The sequence below is a fragment of the Schistocerca gregaria genome, chromosome 8 (genome assembly GCF_023897955.1).
Source record: "Schistocerca gregaria isolate iqSchGreg1 chromosome 8, iqSchGreg1.2, whole genome shotgun sequence".
Classification (NCBI taxonomy): domain Eukaryota; kingdom Metazoa; phylum Arthropoda; class Insecta; order Orthoptera; family Acrididae; genus Schistocerca; species Schistocerca gregaria.
The window spans coordinates 218,834,730-218,852,860 of record NC_064927.1 but is presented as its reverse complement, the minus strand read 5'-3'; the positions used below and the strand labels follow the sequence as shown (position 1 = coordinate 218,852,860).

The 18,131-nt window shown below is 42.8% G+C and overlaps 1 protein-coding gene across 2 annotated transcripts in view; it reads right to left on the bottom strand.

Annotated features, from left to right (window-relative positions):
- Window positions 1-18,131, bottom strand: part of LOC126283934 (synaptotagmin-7-like) — a 451,578-nt gene that overhangs the window by 234,631 nt on the left and 198,816 nt on the right. The window contains exon 1 of one of the 2 annotated variants that reach the window (XM_049982321.1): window positions 5,918-6,341. The exons of the other annotated variant lie outside the window; for it this stretch is intronic. Coding sequence (XP_049838278.1) covers window positions 5,918-6,139 — 222 coding nt within the window. The 5' untranslated portion in view covers window positions 6,140-6,341. Of the gene's footprint in view, window positions 1-5,917; window positions 6,342-18,131 lie in introns of those variants that run through there. 2 annotated transcript variants of the gene reach the window in all.

The window sequence follows — 18,131 nt, the reverse complement described above, 5'->3', positions numbered from 1 at the left end:
CGACCGGTGTGGCCGTGCGGTTCTAGGCGCTCCAGTCTGGAACCGCGTGACCGCTACGGTCGCAGGTTCGAATCCTGCCTCGGGCATGGATGTGTGTGATGTACTTAGGCTAGTTAGGTTTAAGTAGTTCTAAGTTCTAGGGGTCTGATGACCACAGATGTTGAGTCCCATAGTGCTCAGAGCCATTAGAGCCATTTTTGAGCAAATTTGTTGGTAACTACAAAGTCATAAACAAGTAAATAAATAAGACATTAAAAGGTACTTTTAGGTGTATCTTGATGTTATATACACAATATAAGTGTAATTGCATTAGTGTGTTAGTGTTGGATGAAAGAAGATAAAACAGTGTAAAAACTATAATTTTTTTATTGGGTCTTCAGTTGTAATTTTATGAAATATCTAGCGCTTAATTCAATTAGCCATATGCTGTAAGTGTGGATGTTACCGCAGATTAGTTAAACAGGGAGTCTTTTGCGAAAATTGTAGGTTATTGTTTCTTTGGGGCGGTTGCGGAGAGGAAGAGAATTGAGTTAACAGTGGGCCTATTCCCCGGAACAGTAGGTTATGCCAGTAATACCGGAAAATCGAGGAACACGATACGAAGATACGAAGAGTTATAAAACGCGAAATTTCCAATATGATAGCGGGAGGAAAAAAAAGTAGTGCTGTGATAACGAGGCAAGCAAATGACAGACTGTGGAATTTCTTTTAGCAAATTAGAAACTGAGTTGAGCAATAGATTTCGCTTGCTACCATGTAGGAAAATGTGAGGCGCTGTTAGACATTGTTAAGAAACTTCCAGTCAAGTTGTTTGAAAAACCGAACATGAAATGAAGATTTCTGCTGGTAGGTAACAAACATAGGTGGGATGTAGGAGAGCAGCTTCAGGAATACTTAGATGCAGAACAGCAGGTCACAAGTTTTGTTAAACCCAGTGCTAGTCTTAGCCAGGTAACAGAAAACTTAGAATAAATGTGTAAGGATTTTAACAAAGAAGATCAGTCGTTGATAGATGAGGGAGCTGGAAACAGCCTGGCTAAAAAGACAGTATTAAGGATTGCAGGGAAAAAATAGGAGCACGTACTGAGTACACAAATGTGGATTTTGTGGAGGTTCCATGGCACCGTGAGCAGTCCTGACTTAAAACTCTGATGTGAAGAGAGTAAACACACTTTGAGCGAGCTCCTTCAGATGGATGTCTCATATTGATGCTGTTCTAGAAGTTGCTCTAGGAAGGTGGGGATATGCTTCTTGTGGTCTACACCTGACCAGAAGGTCTAAGGGCAAATTAGCAGATCTATTAACAGAAAATATAAGGGAGACCATCAGCACTCAAAGGCAAATCCCTGTGGTCACTGGGGTCAGGTGAGATATTGACGTGAGGTCAGGTTTAGAATTAAGACACACAGCATTAAAGGAAATTAACTAATAACATAGACACCCAGCTCTTCTTATAATGAAGAGAGTTCTCTACTTGTAGATGGGGAAGGGAGCGGGGATAAAAATTAAGTAAGGGAGTTAATTTCTTTGTAAGATTTAGTGATTGGCAAGTAATTTATGTCATTTGTCTGTCTCAACACAAGATAACCACAGGGATAGAAAATTTTAATGTGGTTGTAAGTTAGCTGCATATTTACGTAGATCCAAAATGGATACAGGAAGAGTTGAGTCATAAAATACAAGAGGAGTTAATTCATAAAAAAGAAAAATAAATAAAATGTAGAAATAAGTAAATTATTTATAGATCATGGTACAGAATCATGTGCTTGTGAGCAAATACTGGGACAGTTAAAGTGTACTAGTCTTCTCTGCCTAACAGGGGACTTTCATGAAATGCTTTAATTGTTTATTGTGATTCTGACAGAAGGAAGGTATTATTAATTTGTGATGATTGTAACGTACATTTTTTGAAGGAATCTTACAGCGTAAGTTATTTATAGGTGCTTTAGCAGCTTGTAATTTGGTACCAGTTATAAATTTCCCTAAACGGGTCCTGAAGATGGTAGTACCCTTACAGATGATAATTTCATACAAGCTGAAATGAAAAACTACATAGTTATTCATTGGTAAACGGACGGGCAGTTAGTTATATTTCATAAGTTAACTTCGTGTACAGTTCAAAAACAGTCAAAGAAAATAGTGAATTTGATTAAATAAGAAACTACAAAAGAGTTTTTTCTTAAGAAAATTTAAATATGTTGACTGAGTTGAAGTTTGTATTGACCCTAACGCTAGCTGCAAATTCAACGTATTTCTTAGTGAATTGGCATCTATTTTTGAGAATAGTTTTCCTAAAGATAGTTAAATGCATGTATAGAAATGTCAAACCCTGCATCACTTCCAGTATCACTCTCTTCGCAACGAAAAAAGAACTTGTACAGAAAAAGCCAGAACACGTAATGATCCAGAGAGAATTTCTTATAAACAGTAGCGTAACATTTAAGAAAAGTTGTAAGAAAATCCAGGAGTGAGCAAATATTGTGCGAAATAAAATAGAAAAATAAACGTGGAATATTGTTAAAAGAGAGGCAGGGGAAGAAACTATAGAAGAGCACATCATTTCTGTAAGCAGAAAGGGAGAATTGTAAAACACAATTCATATGTAACAGATATTTCTAATAATTACTTTTTAAAAGTGGCTGAGAACGTTGGTGCAAATAGTTCAGAAGAGAAAGCAAAACAATACATCGAAGAAGCGATATAGAGAACATGAATTAACAATTAACCTCACATCCAAATCTGAAATAAAAGTTCATATGCGTGGATAATTTCTCCAATAAGACATTAAAAAGGTGTGAACCTATAATATGTAATGTTATTAGTCACTTACGTAGTCCACCATTAAACTAGGAGTTTTCCCGGAAAGACTGAAATACGCTACTGTCAGTCATCTCTATAAAAAGAGTGGATCCATAGATGTCAGCAACTACCGCCAAGTTTAACTACATCATTTTGTGAAATTTTTGAGAACTTTACGTTCTCCATGGTTCTCACCCACCTGTATAATGAGTGGATACTTAACCAATCACAGTTGGATTTCAAAAGCGCCAGTGTCCGCATTCACATATTTATAGAATTTCTGAGTATATAATATCTTCAAATGATAAAATATCGCCAATTGGGGTCGCTGTGCCTTGTCGAAGGCATTTGCTTGTGCCAGCCATAGTATTCTCTTAGGAAAGTTAAATTTTTGTGGGATACGTAGTTCGACAAGTCTTTGATTTAGTTCTTATTTAAGAAACAGAGTGCAGAATCTTATGCTAGGATGATCGATAGGCACAAAAAGGGACGCCACATAGTGTGCATGGGAAGAAATTAGAACGGGAGTCCAGTAGAGAGAGACGGAAAATCTCCTTCCACATCTGGTGTCAATGTGAATAATATCGTTTGTTGTTTGGAGTCATCTGTTGAGGATTCAACATATTTTATACAGATTTTCTGGAGTGGTAAGTACAGTCACGGATCTAATGGCAGCTGTTACACGAAATCGTTGTTTACGAACGCTGAGGCCACCAACGCCTTACAGGAGAAAATACTGACAAACACTTGCCACTGTATCTGCCATTAAACATATTGGAACTGGCAGGGCTATTCCTTCTGTAGCAAGCGAAGTGTTTGTGGAACGCTTCGGACAAACAGCACTAAGGTCCACGCCGCTTCGCCCACGTTAACTGGTAGAGGTACTTGGACGTGACTTGCGTCAGACGGCAGCATGGGGAAGCACAACTACGTAAGTTTCACCAGCGCCTCAACACCTTCCACAAAAACAGTCCGGACTGCAAATGGAGACTGACTGAGCGATTTACTTCTGGGGCGTGGTAATTTATTAAACATTTAGTGACAAACGATGCCATGAGGCGTGTAATAACGGACGCACACACACTCAAATATCAGCATGGAGAGACGCACCATCATCCAACACAAAAGAATGCTGTGCACGTGCTTACTGAATAAGCGATGCGATAACGCACAGCATGAATTAAACGTGCTCTGGACAACACTACATGCAGACGGGTACACTCAAGACGCTTTTATACCGAAGGAAACACACGTGAATGTCCAATAGCAAAGGAGAATTTTCATTCTTGTAATCGCTAGGAACGCATGAGCAAAGTATTTGGTCGCGTTCGGTTGACATTCGCTTGTGTTCGTTCGCGTTGTTCTAGTTAAATGGCTCTGAGCGCTATGGGACTCAACATCTTAGGTCATAAGTCCCCTAGAACTTAGAACTACTTAAACCTAACTAACCTAAGGACATCACACACACCCTCGCCCGAGGCAGGATTCGAACCTGCGACCGTAGCAGCCCCGTGGTTCCGGACTGCAGCGCCAGAACCGCACGGCCACCGCGGCCGGCTGTTCTAGTTATCAGTCTTTGCGAATCATCAAATGGTTCAAATGGATCTAAGCACTATGCGACTTAACATCTGAGGTCATCAGTCCCCTAGAACTTAGAACTATTTAAACCTAACTGACCTATGGACATCACACAAATCCATGCCCGAGGCAGGATTCGAACCTGCGACTGCACCGGTCCTGCGGTTCCAGACTGAAGCGCCTAGAACCGCTCGGCCACTCCGGCCGGCAGCGAATCGTCAAAGGAAGTTTCCGTTCTGTTTCGGTGGTGGCTGTTCAGGAAAGCTTCGTCTGCTATCTTGTCTACCTTTTTGTTGCGCACATTAGCGGCGTGAATGATGGAATGGTCCGAAAAGAATGTAATATTGCTGAGAGAAGAACATAGATATCGTACGTGCTTATTTGATCCGAGACACCCGCAGCAAAAATGCCGAAGGAAAGTATTGTCAAAAAGCCTCCTAATCACTGAAAAGCCGTACTGGGTACTCGAGAAGGACGATTAATTCTTTACATGCTTGCATCAGACGGGAACCGAGTGAGTAGAACCAAGCCTCGTACGTCCTTTTGTTAAGAGGGAAAAGCACAACGAAGTTTCTTGAAAGTAAATGAGTACGAAGATGTACATTACGCTGATTAAAATTTAAAGTGTACGGAAGGCCTTACTCTCATTGCTTACGTTCTTGATATCTGTAATTGCAATGCTTATTTATCACTAATGTCAGAGATGTTTGACAATAAATAAAAATAATTTATCCGAGATCGTGCTATCTATCTACTAATAAACTATACACCAGATTTTATCAAATAGCCTACGTGACAGATTGTATGCGCATAAAGCTTCATTAATCAAATTTTATTGACATGTCCTCCTTATACGTACTCTGATAAAATCTTTGATGTACTTAGCACATGTTACAGATATCAGAAACTATTTTATATATATCACCAACGCAGATGTCTGTTTCCAGTGTGGCAGATCGTAAATGCTAGCCTTACTTCAGGTTATATTGGCCAGTGGTAATTAGCGTTGTGCCTTTAAATTTCCTTCTCAGTCGTAACGAGAAGCCAACCAAGAGCATCAGCTGACATGTGCAAAGTTTTAGACTAATAATGTAGAAAGCTGGAGATGCAATTGAATTTCAAGGGCACTACACCCACGAATTTCAAGTTTATATACCGTTTGTGACACCGAAATTCGTCCTTTCCTACTTTGTTTTGGTTATTTTGTCAAAAACAGTGCTCTCACTACGCAAAATAATCCTCTGTGAAAATCGGAATTTTGCGACGTGGCTCTAATTATACAGTGCCGATTTTTAGCGGCTAAAAACAATAGCGCAGCATTCAGAGGCTACGCTCGTGTACTCGTGTTCTCTTTAGCTCCTTGTGGTGTAAACGCTTGTTCACAGATACAACCGAATTGTAACAAACACTGGCGAACACTCTGCAATTGCACATTCGCTTTTGTTCGTGTCCATTACCTCCGGTGGAGAGGGGGCTTAATAACAAGAACTGCAAAGCAGCACAAAGACAATCAAAGAAAGCAACAGAACAGCTCGCTTACCTTTACGTGGGACGTGTCAGAGACCGCATAAGCAAGGTGCTGGGGCATGGAGAAATTAAGCCAGTACTGCAAACCGGCCGCAAGATCCGAAATCTGTTGGGGTCCACGAAGAAATATGTAGATGCTCTCCATGGTACAGTCGTTTATGAAGTTCGATGTGAGTGCAGTGATGTCGGTGTTGACAAAACCTAGAGAACGAATATCACTCGCGGGTCGGTGCATGAATGTGATGTGCGGCACAGCTAATCAGCAGTAGCCGATCGGCATCAGGACTGTGGCCATCGTATCAATTTCCACCGGGCTCGTTTCGTTGTCCGGCAGTGACGCGTGCAGCAACGCCAAATAGGAGGCTACTGAAGTAACTGGACGCCCGAACAGCACGATTAGTGAGGATGGCTACTATCGGCCGACGACTTGCAACCAACGAGCCCAGTCCAACGCGTCACCTGAGTTTGCCAACCAACCAACTACCGGGCGGCATCTATATACTGCTGCAGGAAAACATGTCACCCCTAGTTAGAATCTGCCGATTCGCTGTTGCCAGCCAATTACCCGCTAGAGTAGCGCAGGCAATAACTTTCCCAACAGCAACCCCTCCACGTACATCTTGATTTCGAACTGTTCTATGACGTCCATGAAAGTCACGTGCTTGTCAGTTAGAATCCTTACCAGATGCGTTTGGCGGAGGACGTCGTAAACCGTCAAAGGAGTACAGCACGATTTAAATTAATGGAATATGGGAGTGATACGGATTTGATAATAAAGTCGGTGTGGCAAACATTTAAACAAACACGATTGTCGTTGCGGTGAGATCTTTCCGCGAAATTTCGATCATCAGCCGAATGTCAAAATATTTTACATAGGATGAAATGGCCATCTTAATAAAATAAGAGATTTAGGTTTTTATTGTGTTCGATAGTGGAACGCTGCAGAAGAAGTCTGAAAATGGTTCTATGGTCTCTGTACTATACAATTATGTGTTAATTGCAGAGTAATTATATACATGTAAATGTATAGAGGGTATACCAACATAAATGGCCACCATCTGCCACTCTCATTATTATTATTATTATTATCATCACCACTATTAATGGGAGCAGCTGCAGTAGTACAATTATTGACAATATTAACTTTATTACTCACAGTCAGTGTTATTGACTCACATTGCCACATCATACACTCAAATAACTTCAATGCGATTAGTCATATTAAAGCCGGCCGGGATGACCGATCGGTTCTAGGCGCTACAGTCTGGAACCGCGCGACCGAGACGGTCGCAGTTTTCGAATCCTGCCTCGGGCATGGATGTGTGTGGTGTCCTTAGGTTAGTTAGGTTCAAGTAGTTCTAAGTTGTAGGGGACTGATGACCTCAGAAGTGAAATCCCATAGTGCTCAGAGCCATTTGAACCATTTCGTCATATTAAAATGGTTATTTCTTAGATATCTACGATGTAAAAAGTTTACTGTATGTGTATAGCCCTGGTCCGATGTAAGAGAGTACCTGAAGACCCCTATCACATCATGTTATATATATGACAGGAAGGATCATTATTATCTCTCCTACTGCAAGCTCCTTGCCTTTCATATTTTGGGAGATGTTTTAATGGACCAAAACAAGAAAAAATTATGTGCTAAACATGGGCACTAAAACGCATCCGGCTCGGGATTAGCCCAGCGGTCTATGGGCGCTGCAGTCATGGAATGTGCGGCCGATCCCGGCGGAGGTTCGAGTCCTCCCTCGGGCATGGGTGTGTGTTCTTGTCCTTAGGATAATTTAGGTTAAGTAGTGTGTAAGCTTTGGGAATGATGACCTTAGCAGTTAAGTCCCTTAAGATTTCACACTAAACGCATCCCTTGAGAAATATGAGCACATGTTTATCTTTGCTATTGTGAAACAAACACATCTCTTCTACCGAGCAAGTGCTCATAGCGCTTAAGGTATGCATAAAGAGACCATGTTTAGTAGACTTTTTTGCTTCGAATGAACGTTTCTGTCATATCTCTAAATATTGATCAGTCCTCCAGGGATACACTCTACTATTTTAGATTCAAAATGATGCTCAAACTAATTGTATCGGAAAAGCACACGTTATAAAACTTAAGATAATTACCATAATTAACTTTTCCACAACTGTGGGTCTACACATTTCCAGACTAGCGTTGTTACCTCGATCTATACTCCGCAAGGCATCCTACGGTTTGTGGGGGGGGGGGGGGGGGGGGGGGTTGTAACACGTCCATTTCCACCGAAACTGCACTTCTGTTATAATACTTGAGATAATTACCATAATTAACTTTTTCACAACTGTTGGTCTACACATTTCCAGACCAGCATTGTTACCTCCGCAAGGCATCCTACACTTTGTGGAAGTGGGTAACACGACAGTTTCCACCCTTTCCTTTCGTATTCCAGAATGGTGCATGGGAAGATTGACTGGCGGTAAGATTTCGTATGTTCTCTTACTTCTCGAAATTACTCGTCATAGCCTTTTCGCGGGACGTATATTGGAAGCGTAATATGTTACCTGTCACTTCTGGGAAATATCGATCTCCGAAAATATCATAATATACGAGCGCAAAGTGTATTCCATAATTCTACAGCAGACTGACATAAGCGGAACCTAGTCCGCCCCCGGTAGCTGAGTGGTCAGCGCGACAGAATGACGATCCTAAGGGCCCGGGTTCGATTCTTGGCTGGGTGGGAGATTTTCTCCACTCAGGGACTGTGTATAGTGTTGTCATCATCATCATTTCATCTCCATAGACGCGCAAGTCTCCGAAGTGGCGTCAAATCGAAAGACTTGCACCCGGCGGACGGACTACCTGACGTGAGGCCCTAGTCACACGACATTTCATTTCAGCGGAACCTATACATATTAAAATTAAAGTCCCCTTCCCCGTTCTACCGATTGTATGTGAGAGCTAATCTCAGGAACTACTTTGGGATGATTTCCACTAATAAATACACTGATTCACGAGGAAAGTTTGTGTATATAAGTTATTACCGCTATGCCAGAGAAGTCGTCCGACCGTAGATAATTACGAGGAGAACATGGTAAGTACCGTCACTCGATTTCTCAGAAACTTCGAAGAGTGGAACGTGGAAGAGGAACCATATAAACGAACACGTGTCTCAAATGACCCGTAGATACTAGGCCGATTCTGAGAAAACGAGGGTCACAATTTTCGAAGTAATTTAAAGGCCTTTTAGCGCACAGTGATAATCATTAGGCCTCTAACTTTTAAATTCTCATTTCCTTATATTTGATTCTTATGTCGTTTCTTATGTTAATCTCATAGTTTATTCAAATGTAGATGCTCTAGAAAGATGTGCTGCATTCCCTTGGATGATACTGATCGTAGAGCTATTCGAAACATAGGAATTCCTAACATCACGAGCATAGCGCGCAGGCAGGTTTGCACACTGACATTTACTCTTGCGAATTTCACTCGGAAAAGAAACGTTGTTGACATTGATGAAGATTTCACTCGTTAAATGGTTCAAATGGCTCTGAGGACTAAGGGACTTAACTGCTGAGATCATCAGTCCCCTAGAACTTAGAACTACTTAAAACAAACTAACCTAAGGACATCACACACATCCATGCCCGAGCCAGGATTCGAACCTGCGACCGTAGCGGTCGCGCGGTTCCAAACTGTAGCGCCTAGAACAGCTCTGCCACCTCGGCCGGCCTTCACGCATTAACTACAACAACGCAGTAAACCGCATATAACAGATCACTTCATTAGAAACTAGCTTTTTCAGCTGATTATGAACCAAGATACACTACAGGAATTTCACCGAAAACAATTTCAAATAATTTTCTCATTTCTGTTTTTTTTTTTCTTCGTTTTTTTTTAATAAAATCATTCACGAGACCTGCAATTACTAGGCGAATAAGGACGATGTTTTTTCAACATACTCTAGAAAACGTTCGGGCAGTAGATAGATGAAAAACAAAATTAAAAATAAGAAGAAACAAGAAATGAGTTTCGAATACGGGGAGAAAAAAAAAAAAAAAAAAAAAAAAAAAAAAAAAAAAAAAAAAAAAAACGTGAAACTGCGACGCTATTGTGCCACCATTTCAGTGGAACCAATTCTTCCGTAAAAGGCATATAAAGTACCTAGAAAACTTTGACCGTCGTTTTTTCAGAAACGGTGGAGTATCTACGGATAGCCGAGACGCCGGCCATTGTGACAAAGTGGTTCTAGGCGCTTCAGTCCGGGACTACGCGGCTGCTACGGTCGCAGGTTCGAATGCTGCCTCTGGCATGGATGTGTTGATGTCCTTAGGTTAGTTATGTTTACGTTGTTCTAAGTCTAGGGGACTGATGACCTCAGAAGTCAAGTCCCATAGCGCTTAGAGCCATTTGAACCATTTGATAGCCGAGGCGTGTGTTCGCTTATTTTGACGCCTCTTCCACTGAGCGACGTTTCCGGGAAATCGATGTTTGTCGTGTTCTCTTCGTTAGTGTTGCACGTGGGAAAGTCAGGGTGGGTCGGTAGTGTGCTTAGACTGCCCGACCAAAGAAGTGTAGCTCGAAAGACACAGTGCGATGTCACTGTAAGACCGTACACGTATACGCCATAGGCATTCGCGGATATGTAAATGATTTGACCTGCAATACTCTGTGGCAGGTAAACCGCCACCGAGTACACTAGCGTTGTTTGAGTTTAGTGTTCTTACTGGGCTGGTAGGATGTACAAGCATAAGGAGCGTGAAGTGCGTCAGATGTTCAGTCATCACTGTGATGGGCACAAAGACGCCAGGCACTCGTGTGAGGCGGCATTAACAGCACCTGACAGAGCTTGAAAGGGGTCTTATTGTGGATCTCCATTTGCCCACCGAGGGAGGTTCAAAAATGGTTCAAATGGCTCTGAGCACTATGGGACTTAACTTCTGAGGTCATCAGTCCCCTAGAACTTAGAACTACTTAAAACTAACTAACCTAAAGACATCACACACATCCATGCCCGAGGCAGGATTTGAACCTGCGACCGCAGCGGTCGCGCGGTTCCAGACTGTAGTGCCTAGAACCGCTCGGCCACCCCGGCCGGCCCGAGGGAGGTGGAGCAGTGGTCAGCAGCCTGGAGTCCAATTTGGAAGCGTGACGATTCCAATACCCATCCGGCCACCCAGATTTAGATTTTCAGTAGGTTTATTAAATCACTTCAGACAAATGCCGCGATGGTTCCTTTGAAGGGGGACAGCCGACCTCCTTCCCCATGCTTGAAACAATCCGGGCTTGTGTTCCGTCTGTTATGTTGACGGGGCGTTGAAATGTAATGTTCCTTCCTTCTTCCTTTTGGCCGACCGGCCGAGTCGTGTAATATGTAGATTTGAGGAGCACCCAGATACGTCAGTGCCCCAATACTGCATTGTATGGGAACGTGAGACTGGGCATACTCGTCTTCAAGCTTCTGGTTGGCCACTTCTAATCATCACGCTGTGTACCAGCACATGGTAGCCCCTTCACATTTGCGCCTGCCATCCGAGAACTGGACACACTGCTACATTCCATGTCATCTTGCACCATTGACTGGAGACTGGCAGTAGTCATATTGGGCAATTGTCGTCCATGCATAGCGTGCCGTTAACACCGCAACACGAATGGCTGCTTTGGAGTGGTGTTGTGACCGGAAAGCACGGACTGCTGATGAATAGCGTCACACTGTCGTCAGCAACGACTCGCTTTTCTGACTACCCTGTAAGACCATGGTAGGCAACTTTGGCGGCTACATGGGTAGAGGTCCCATTCTTCCAATGTTTTGAGAGGCACATTGGTGTTATTCCTGTTGTGTTGATGTAGGGAGCCATAGGGTATGAGTTCCGGCCACGGATGTTAGTGGTGAAGGAACTGTGACGGCGCAACGGTCATTCACAGACAAGTAACTTCCTCATGTGTTACCTTTCATGGCACAGTGTCGCGATGCCATTTTTCACCAGGACAATGCTTTTCCGCACATGGTACATGTCTCTGTGAATTATCTGCGTATTTTTGAGGTACTCACGTGGCCAACTAGATCTCGAGATCTGTCCCCGACAGAAGAAGCAGCTTAAACGTCTACCCCATTCTACTGTCAGTATCCAGAATATCAAGAATCAGGTATGACAGTTGTGGTCCAACTTGGCCCCTGGTAGGATGCAACGGCTTTATGACACCTTTTCTAAACGGATCAGTATATGCATCCAGACCAGAGGAAATGCAATGTCATACTGATAAGATGTTGAAATAGCTGAAATAACATCACGTACATCCTCAACACGTCATTTCGTTTCCTCCTCACCGTAAGGGAGATTCACTTTTTTTCACAGACAGCGTATGTAATTATGTGATTCTTCAGGATGACTCTTCCTGAAAACGTCAATTAGCTCCTCTTCCTTCCACCGCTTGATATTGTTCATTGCTCCATTTACCAGCGATAAACTGCAGCTAGAAGGTGAGCAAGCTCCTAACATAATTTGTCTCCCTGGCATAGTTTGTCTAGAATCACACATATTCCTTATCATGCTCAGTTGCCTTTCCAGTGATGAACGATTTGAGACGATTTCCTATTACACAAGTCCTTTTTTCAGGCTCAGATGACTTTAGATAGTGAGGAGAACCTCTAGGATGCAGAACATCTCAGAAAATAATAACAAATAATAAATACTTACATAGAACAACATATATGTAAATGTACTTTTCACAGATACCAAGCGAAATTGCCATAAGGGATGTAGAACAAATCTAAAAATCTTAAAAATATTTTCATTTAAAACTTAATAACGAATTCGTCACAGAACAAGTTAATGCTCAATACACTGAGGTGCCTACGATAATTTGTACGCTGTTGTAGCCAAGGAAAAAATGGTTCAAATGGCTCTGAGCACTATGGGACTTAACTGCTGAGGTCACCAGTTCCGTAGAAATTAGAACTACTTAAACCTAACTGACCTATGGACATCACATACATCCATCCCGAGGCAGGATTCGAACCTGCGACCGTAGCGGTCCCGCGGTTCCAGACTGTAGAGCCTAGAACCGCTCGGCCACCCCGGCTGGCTGTAGCCAAGGAACATCAACGTAGCTGCGACATGAAGTCACGATGGAGGTATGCGACCACATTGAGAAATATGTGCAATCTGCAAAATGCTGAATAGGTCTCTGAGGAAAAAATTACTGACTGCAAGCGGCTGACGTTATTATTCCAATATTACGCATTTCGGACATTGTCATAATCGGATATCCTGTAACGTCATGTTGCACTGAGCCTGCTTATGATCGTTATTACAACACATTTGTATCTATGTGCTTCATGATGTTCCAAGATATGTGATGATGGAAATGTCCGAAAAGTGTAGTATTCTAATAATAAAGTCCGTTTGGTTCCAGTCAGTGACTTTTTCCACAGCGACCTCTTGAGCCTCTTGAAGACTGCACATATGAATAATAAAAATGTAATAAGTTAGTAATGTGCACATACCATTTGGTTCTACGAAGAATTTCGGTAGTGTACGGAGGTGGCCACAAGTAACTCCTTTAGTGCCCTCTTAAACTGAACATGTTTTTAAATTCTTATTGGCCGCTGGTAAGATATTGAAAACGTGTGTTCCTCAAAAATGCACACCTTTCGGGTGAAAGTAACTGATTTTTAATTTTTTTGGAGATTATTTTTATTCCTGATATTGATTACATGAACTGAGTTGTCGGTTTGTAACAGAAATACATTTTTAACGGCAGCCGGCCGCGGTGGTCTCGCGGTTCTAGGCGCGCAGCCCGGAACCGTGCGACTGCTACGGTCGCAGGTTCGAATCCTGCCTAGGGCATGGATGTGTGTGATGTCCTTAGGTTAGTTAGGTTTAAGTAGTTCTAAGTTCTAGGGGACTAATGACCACAGCAGTTGAGTCCCATAGTGCTCAGAGCCATTTGAACCATTTGAACCATTTTAACGGCAAATTTCACCGTGTAATAAATATTTGGGCACGCAGTTGTTAGTAACCGTAGCTTTCTAAACAGGGACTTGAAGGTGGTTCTTTAGTCCAGACCACAAATAATTTTTACCACTCGTTTTTGGACTCGGAAAACTTTAGCTTGGCTTCATGTTTCATTCCAAAAAATAATTCCGTATGACATATTGGAATGAAAATAAGCGAAATTTGTTATTTTTGTAATTTTTAAATGAGATATTTCTGACAATATTCACATTGCAAACAGAGATTTGTGTACGCGCTTCACCAGTTCTGTGGTATGGCCCTTCCAGTTGACATTGTTGTCAAACATTAATCCCAAGAATTTGACACTCTCAACTTCTTCTATCTGCTTGTCATCATATTTTGCATATGTTATTCACGTCCCTCAGATTTTTATCCCGTACCTACACAGTGTCGGCATGGCTGTTATCATAGCTGGCATTGTTCGTGTTAGACAGTGTGTGGTTGTACATTGAATAAAAGGTCACTGCTCAAAATTGGAGTAAGCAGTGGCAATTTTCAAACGATTAGTAACAAATGCAGAAAGACGAATCTTCAGTGGTGGTGTCTGATTGTTTGCTGCGGCGCCAAGCACTGTCACAGGGCACCTACAAGAGGAGCGGGTGTTAGGACTCGATAGGATGCTCGTAGCAGGAGACTCAAGGATACTCAGCTGTGTGATTAACAATGTTTATTTTTATTCAAACTAAGTGTTACACTGGAGGCTAATTCTAAACACTGGAGAAAGCAAAAGGTGCAATTGGCTGCCCAACAGAAGTTAGTACGTGAGATCGTGGGGTGTGAGCTAATAGAAATAGCAATCAGTAGCAATGTAGTAATGTGCGAACTTTGACGTCAGTATTCCAAATGACCAAGGGCACATCGTGAGTGGAAGCCATAGCTGTGGCACTACAACCGATGTAAACTCTCTGACGTCTCTGTTCTCAGGGGCGAGAGTCAAGCTTGCTGCTTCTTCTTAGACCCTTGACAGGTTTCAGCACCCGAAGGCGCCTGGGTGTTGAACGACAACGTCGACCCCAAAAAGTCTTGTTGCTGGCTTTCACGCTGAAGTCCTGTATTGGCAGTATTCTGCGATGTGGTGTTGCTGGAATACAGTCAGTTTCTCCATCAATAGATGGAGTGGAATAACATGAAGTAAGCAGTGGGTGTGGAATGTTGTTGAGGAAGAATGTTTTGGATCCTCCACCAAGTCGTTGGGAGGCCGCAGAAGTAAGTAAGTGGAAGAGGAACTGTGACAAGAGAAATGAGTATCCTGTTAAAATTAGATGGCTGGACGAATTTTGAGTGCAAGTAGTGAGAGAGGTTCAAAGTTTCGTTGGGATATGACTTGTAAATAGTGTAGGTGAAAGGTTGAGGGGATGTGTTGGTATAATCACGCAGAGTTACTAATAATTAATCAAACGATGGAATGGGTGGTGGAAAGTTTGGAGGAAATGCTGGAAACTCGAAGTTGTGAAATGTGGGAGAGGAGAGAAGTAATAGGACCCAGTACGTTGTCCTCGATGGTGAGTGTTCATCGGAGGTGAGGGTATCATCTGGAGTGCCCCAGGGAAGTGTGGTAGGTCCGCTGTTGTTTTCTATCTACATACATGATCTTTTGGATAGGGTGGATAGCAATGTTCGACTGTTTGCTGATGATGCTGTGGTGTACGGGAAGGTGTCGTCGTTGACTGACTGTAGGAGGATACAAGATGACTTGGACAGGATTTGTGATTGGTGTGAAGAGTGGCAGCTAACTCTAAATATAGATAAATGTAAATTAATGCAGATGAATAGGAAAAAGAATCCCGTAATGTTTGAATACTCCATTAGTAGAGTAGCGCTTGACACAGTCACGTCGATTAAATAATTGGGCGTAGCATTGCAGAGCGATATGAGGTGGGACAAGCATGTAATGGCAGTTGTGGGGAAGGTGGATAGTCGTCTTCGGTTCATTGGTAGAATTTTGGAAGGTGTGGTTCATCTGTAAAGGAGACCGCTTATAAAACACTAATACGACCTATTCTTGAGTACTGCTCGAGCGTTTGGGGTCCCTATCAGGTCGGATTGAGAGAGGACATAGAAGCAATTTAGACGCGGGCTGCTAGATTTGTTACTGGTAGATTTGATCTTCACGCGAGTGTTACGGAAATGCTTCAGGAACTCGGGTGGGAGTCTCTAGAGGAAAGGAGGCGTTCTTTTCATGAATCGCTGCTGAGGAAATTTAGAGGAGCAGCATTTGAGGCTGACTGCAGTACAATTTTACTGCCGCCAACTTACATTTCGCTGAAAGACCACAAAGATAAGATAAGAGAGATTAGGGCTCGTACAGAGGCATATATACAGTAATTTTTCCCTCGTTCTGTTTGGGAATGGAACAGGGAGAGAAGATGCTAGTTGTGGTACGAGATACCCTCCGCCACGCACCGTATGGTGGATTGCGGAGTATGTGTGTAGATGCAGATGTAGATGTAGAGGCTACTAATGAGTCTATGTAGGATTCGAGTTGTGGGGATGGAGGTATGAGAAGACGGATAAAGATGGAGAGGTTGTAATAATCCTTTCTAAAAATGATTTTTTTATGTACAAAAGTTTTGTGTAATGATTCTGGATTAAGAAGTCGATATATTAACATTTACATTATCTGTACAAATAAACGAAGGCACGGCCTTCAGCTTTTTACGAGTACAGCTAGGAGATGCCAGGCTGTTAGCCTTGCTCTCATTAGGTAAGCATCGTACTCCGTATAAACTATAATACATTAACCTTATTCTCAAACAAAATGTGTTAAAATACTTTCTTGTCTTACCAATCCAAATAGTTAAGCAAACTGTCGATGTATAAACAGTTTCACTTTTCGAGATGGCACCGATCCGCCGTTGGTGTGACTTCGTTACATATTTTCAAAACATTTTTAAATTTATTGTGCAACCTGAACTTGCTGTCATTCAGAGAAATATTCCGAAAATTTTAACTAATTACGGAACATAGAGGGAATGCCAGATCTTGATACGCAATTTATATTTCAAAATTGCATAGGTCCACATCTTCAGCTGCGCTGCTCCCAACACAAAGCTGGGACAACTGTATCGTCCAGGTTCGGCATATATGGAAGTGGAAGCGAGCTCTCAAGGTGCACTGCATGCGTACGAGAATTTCGAAGGCGCGGTCAGATTTTGGCGAAGCGGAACTCCATTCGACATTGGCATTAAGGAAAATAAAAATTCAGCTGATTTTTTTCTAGATATTTTCACTCAAAGGTTCGTCTCCGGGTTCGACTTCGGTACTGCCAGGGATTTTTCCTTGGTGTGTGGATTGGAACGGGATGCACGCAGCGAGTTACTTGACCGAGCAGCTGCAGCTTCAGGTCACAAACTTGTCAACGGCCAGGATAGCGGTGTGCAGACCCTGTGACCCTCCGAACAGCATTCTATGACGGCATTGGTGGAGGATGACACGGCGGTCGGTCAGTACCGATGGGCCAAACAGGGCCTGTGGTTGCCTATTTTCACTTGAAGCACCGAAGGCAATAGAAGGAAAGATATGAAGTATACAGAGGGCCGAGCGGAGACAACTCTGTGTGAAGTCAGGATAGCTGTTGGGAAACTGTGAAGCGACAACGACGCTAATAAAACGCTATTAGAGTTTAGTTACGTATTCACAACCTTAAGAAGTTGTCGTTCTTCCACACTGGCCTCGGCTGTTGCTCATTCAGCTGCGTGCTGTATTCTAGCTGAAGTCCGTCGAGTCAGCTCAGCGTTTGCATAGACAGGAGGTGTTCAGCGAACCTTGTGCCGTGGTGAACCGCCGGCGAACAGTCGCGACAGTTTCGCGTTGGCTGCTGGAGTGTATTCTGTCGCACTTCGAATTCTGTGAGGACCCTTGATAATTCATCCGCGATGTACCTCGTGTCGGGAGACCTGTACTCGGTTGGTCTACTTCCAACCCTTGATAGGTTTCAGCACCCGAAGGCGCCTGGGTGTTGAACAACAACGTGGACCCCAAGAGGTCCTGGTGCTGGCTTTCACGTTCAAGTCCGGTATTGGCATCATTCTGCGATGTATTGTTGCTGGAAGCGAGTCAGTACTCCATCAGTAGATGGGAGGCGGCGAACAACATGAAGTTCATCTGGTGGAGGCCATCATCTTGAGTACATCTTCGCCTAGTTTATAGAGAGTGCTGTAGTATCTAGCAGATAGATTCGGCGCAGTATCGTAATCATGGAATCGAGTGCTATTATTGTGAATGTCATCGATCCT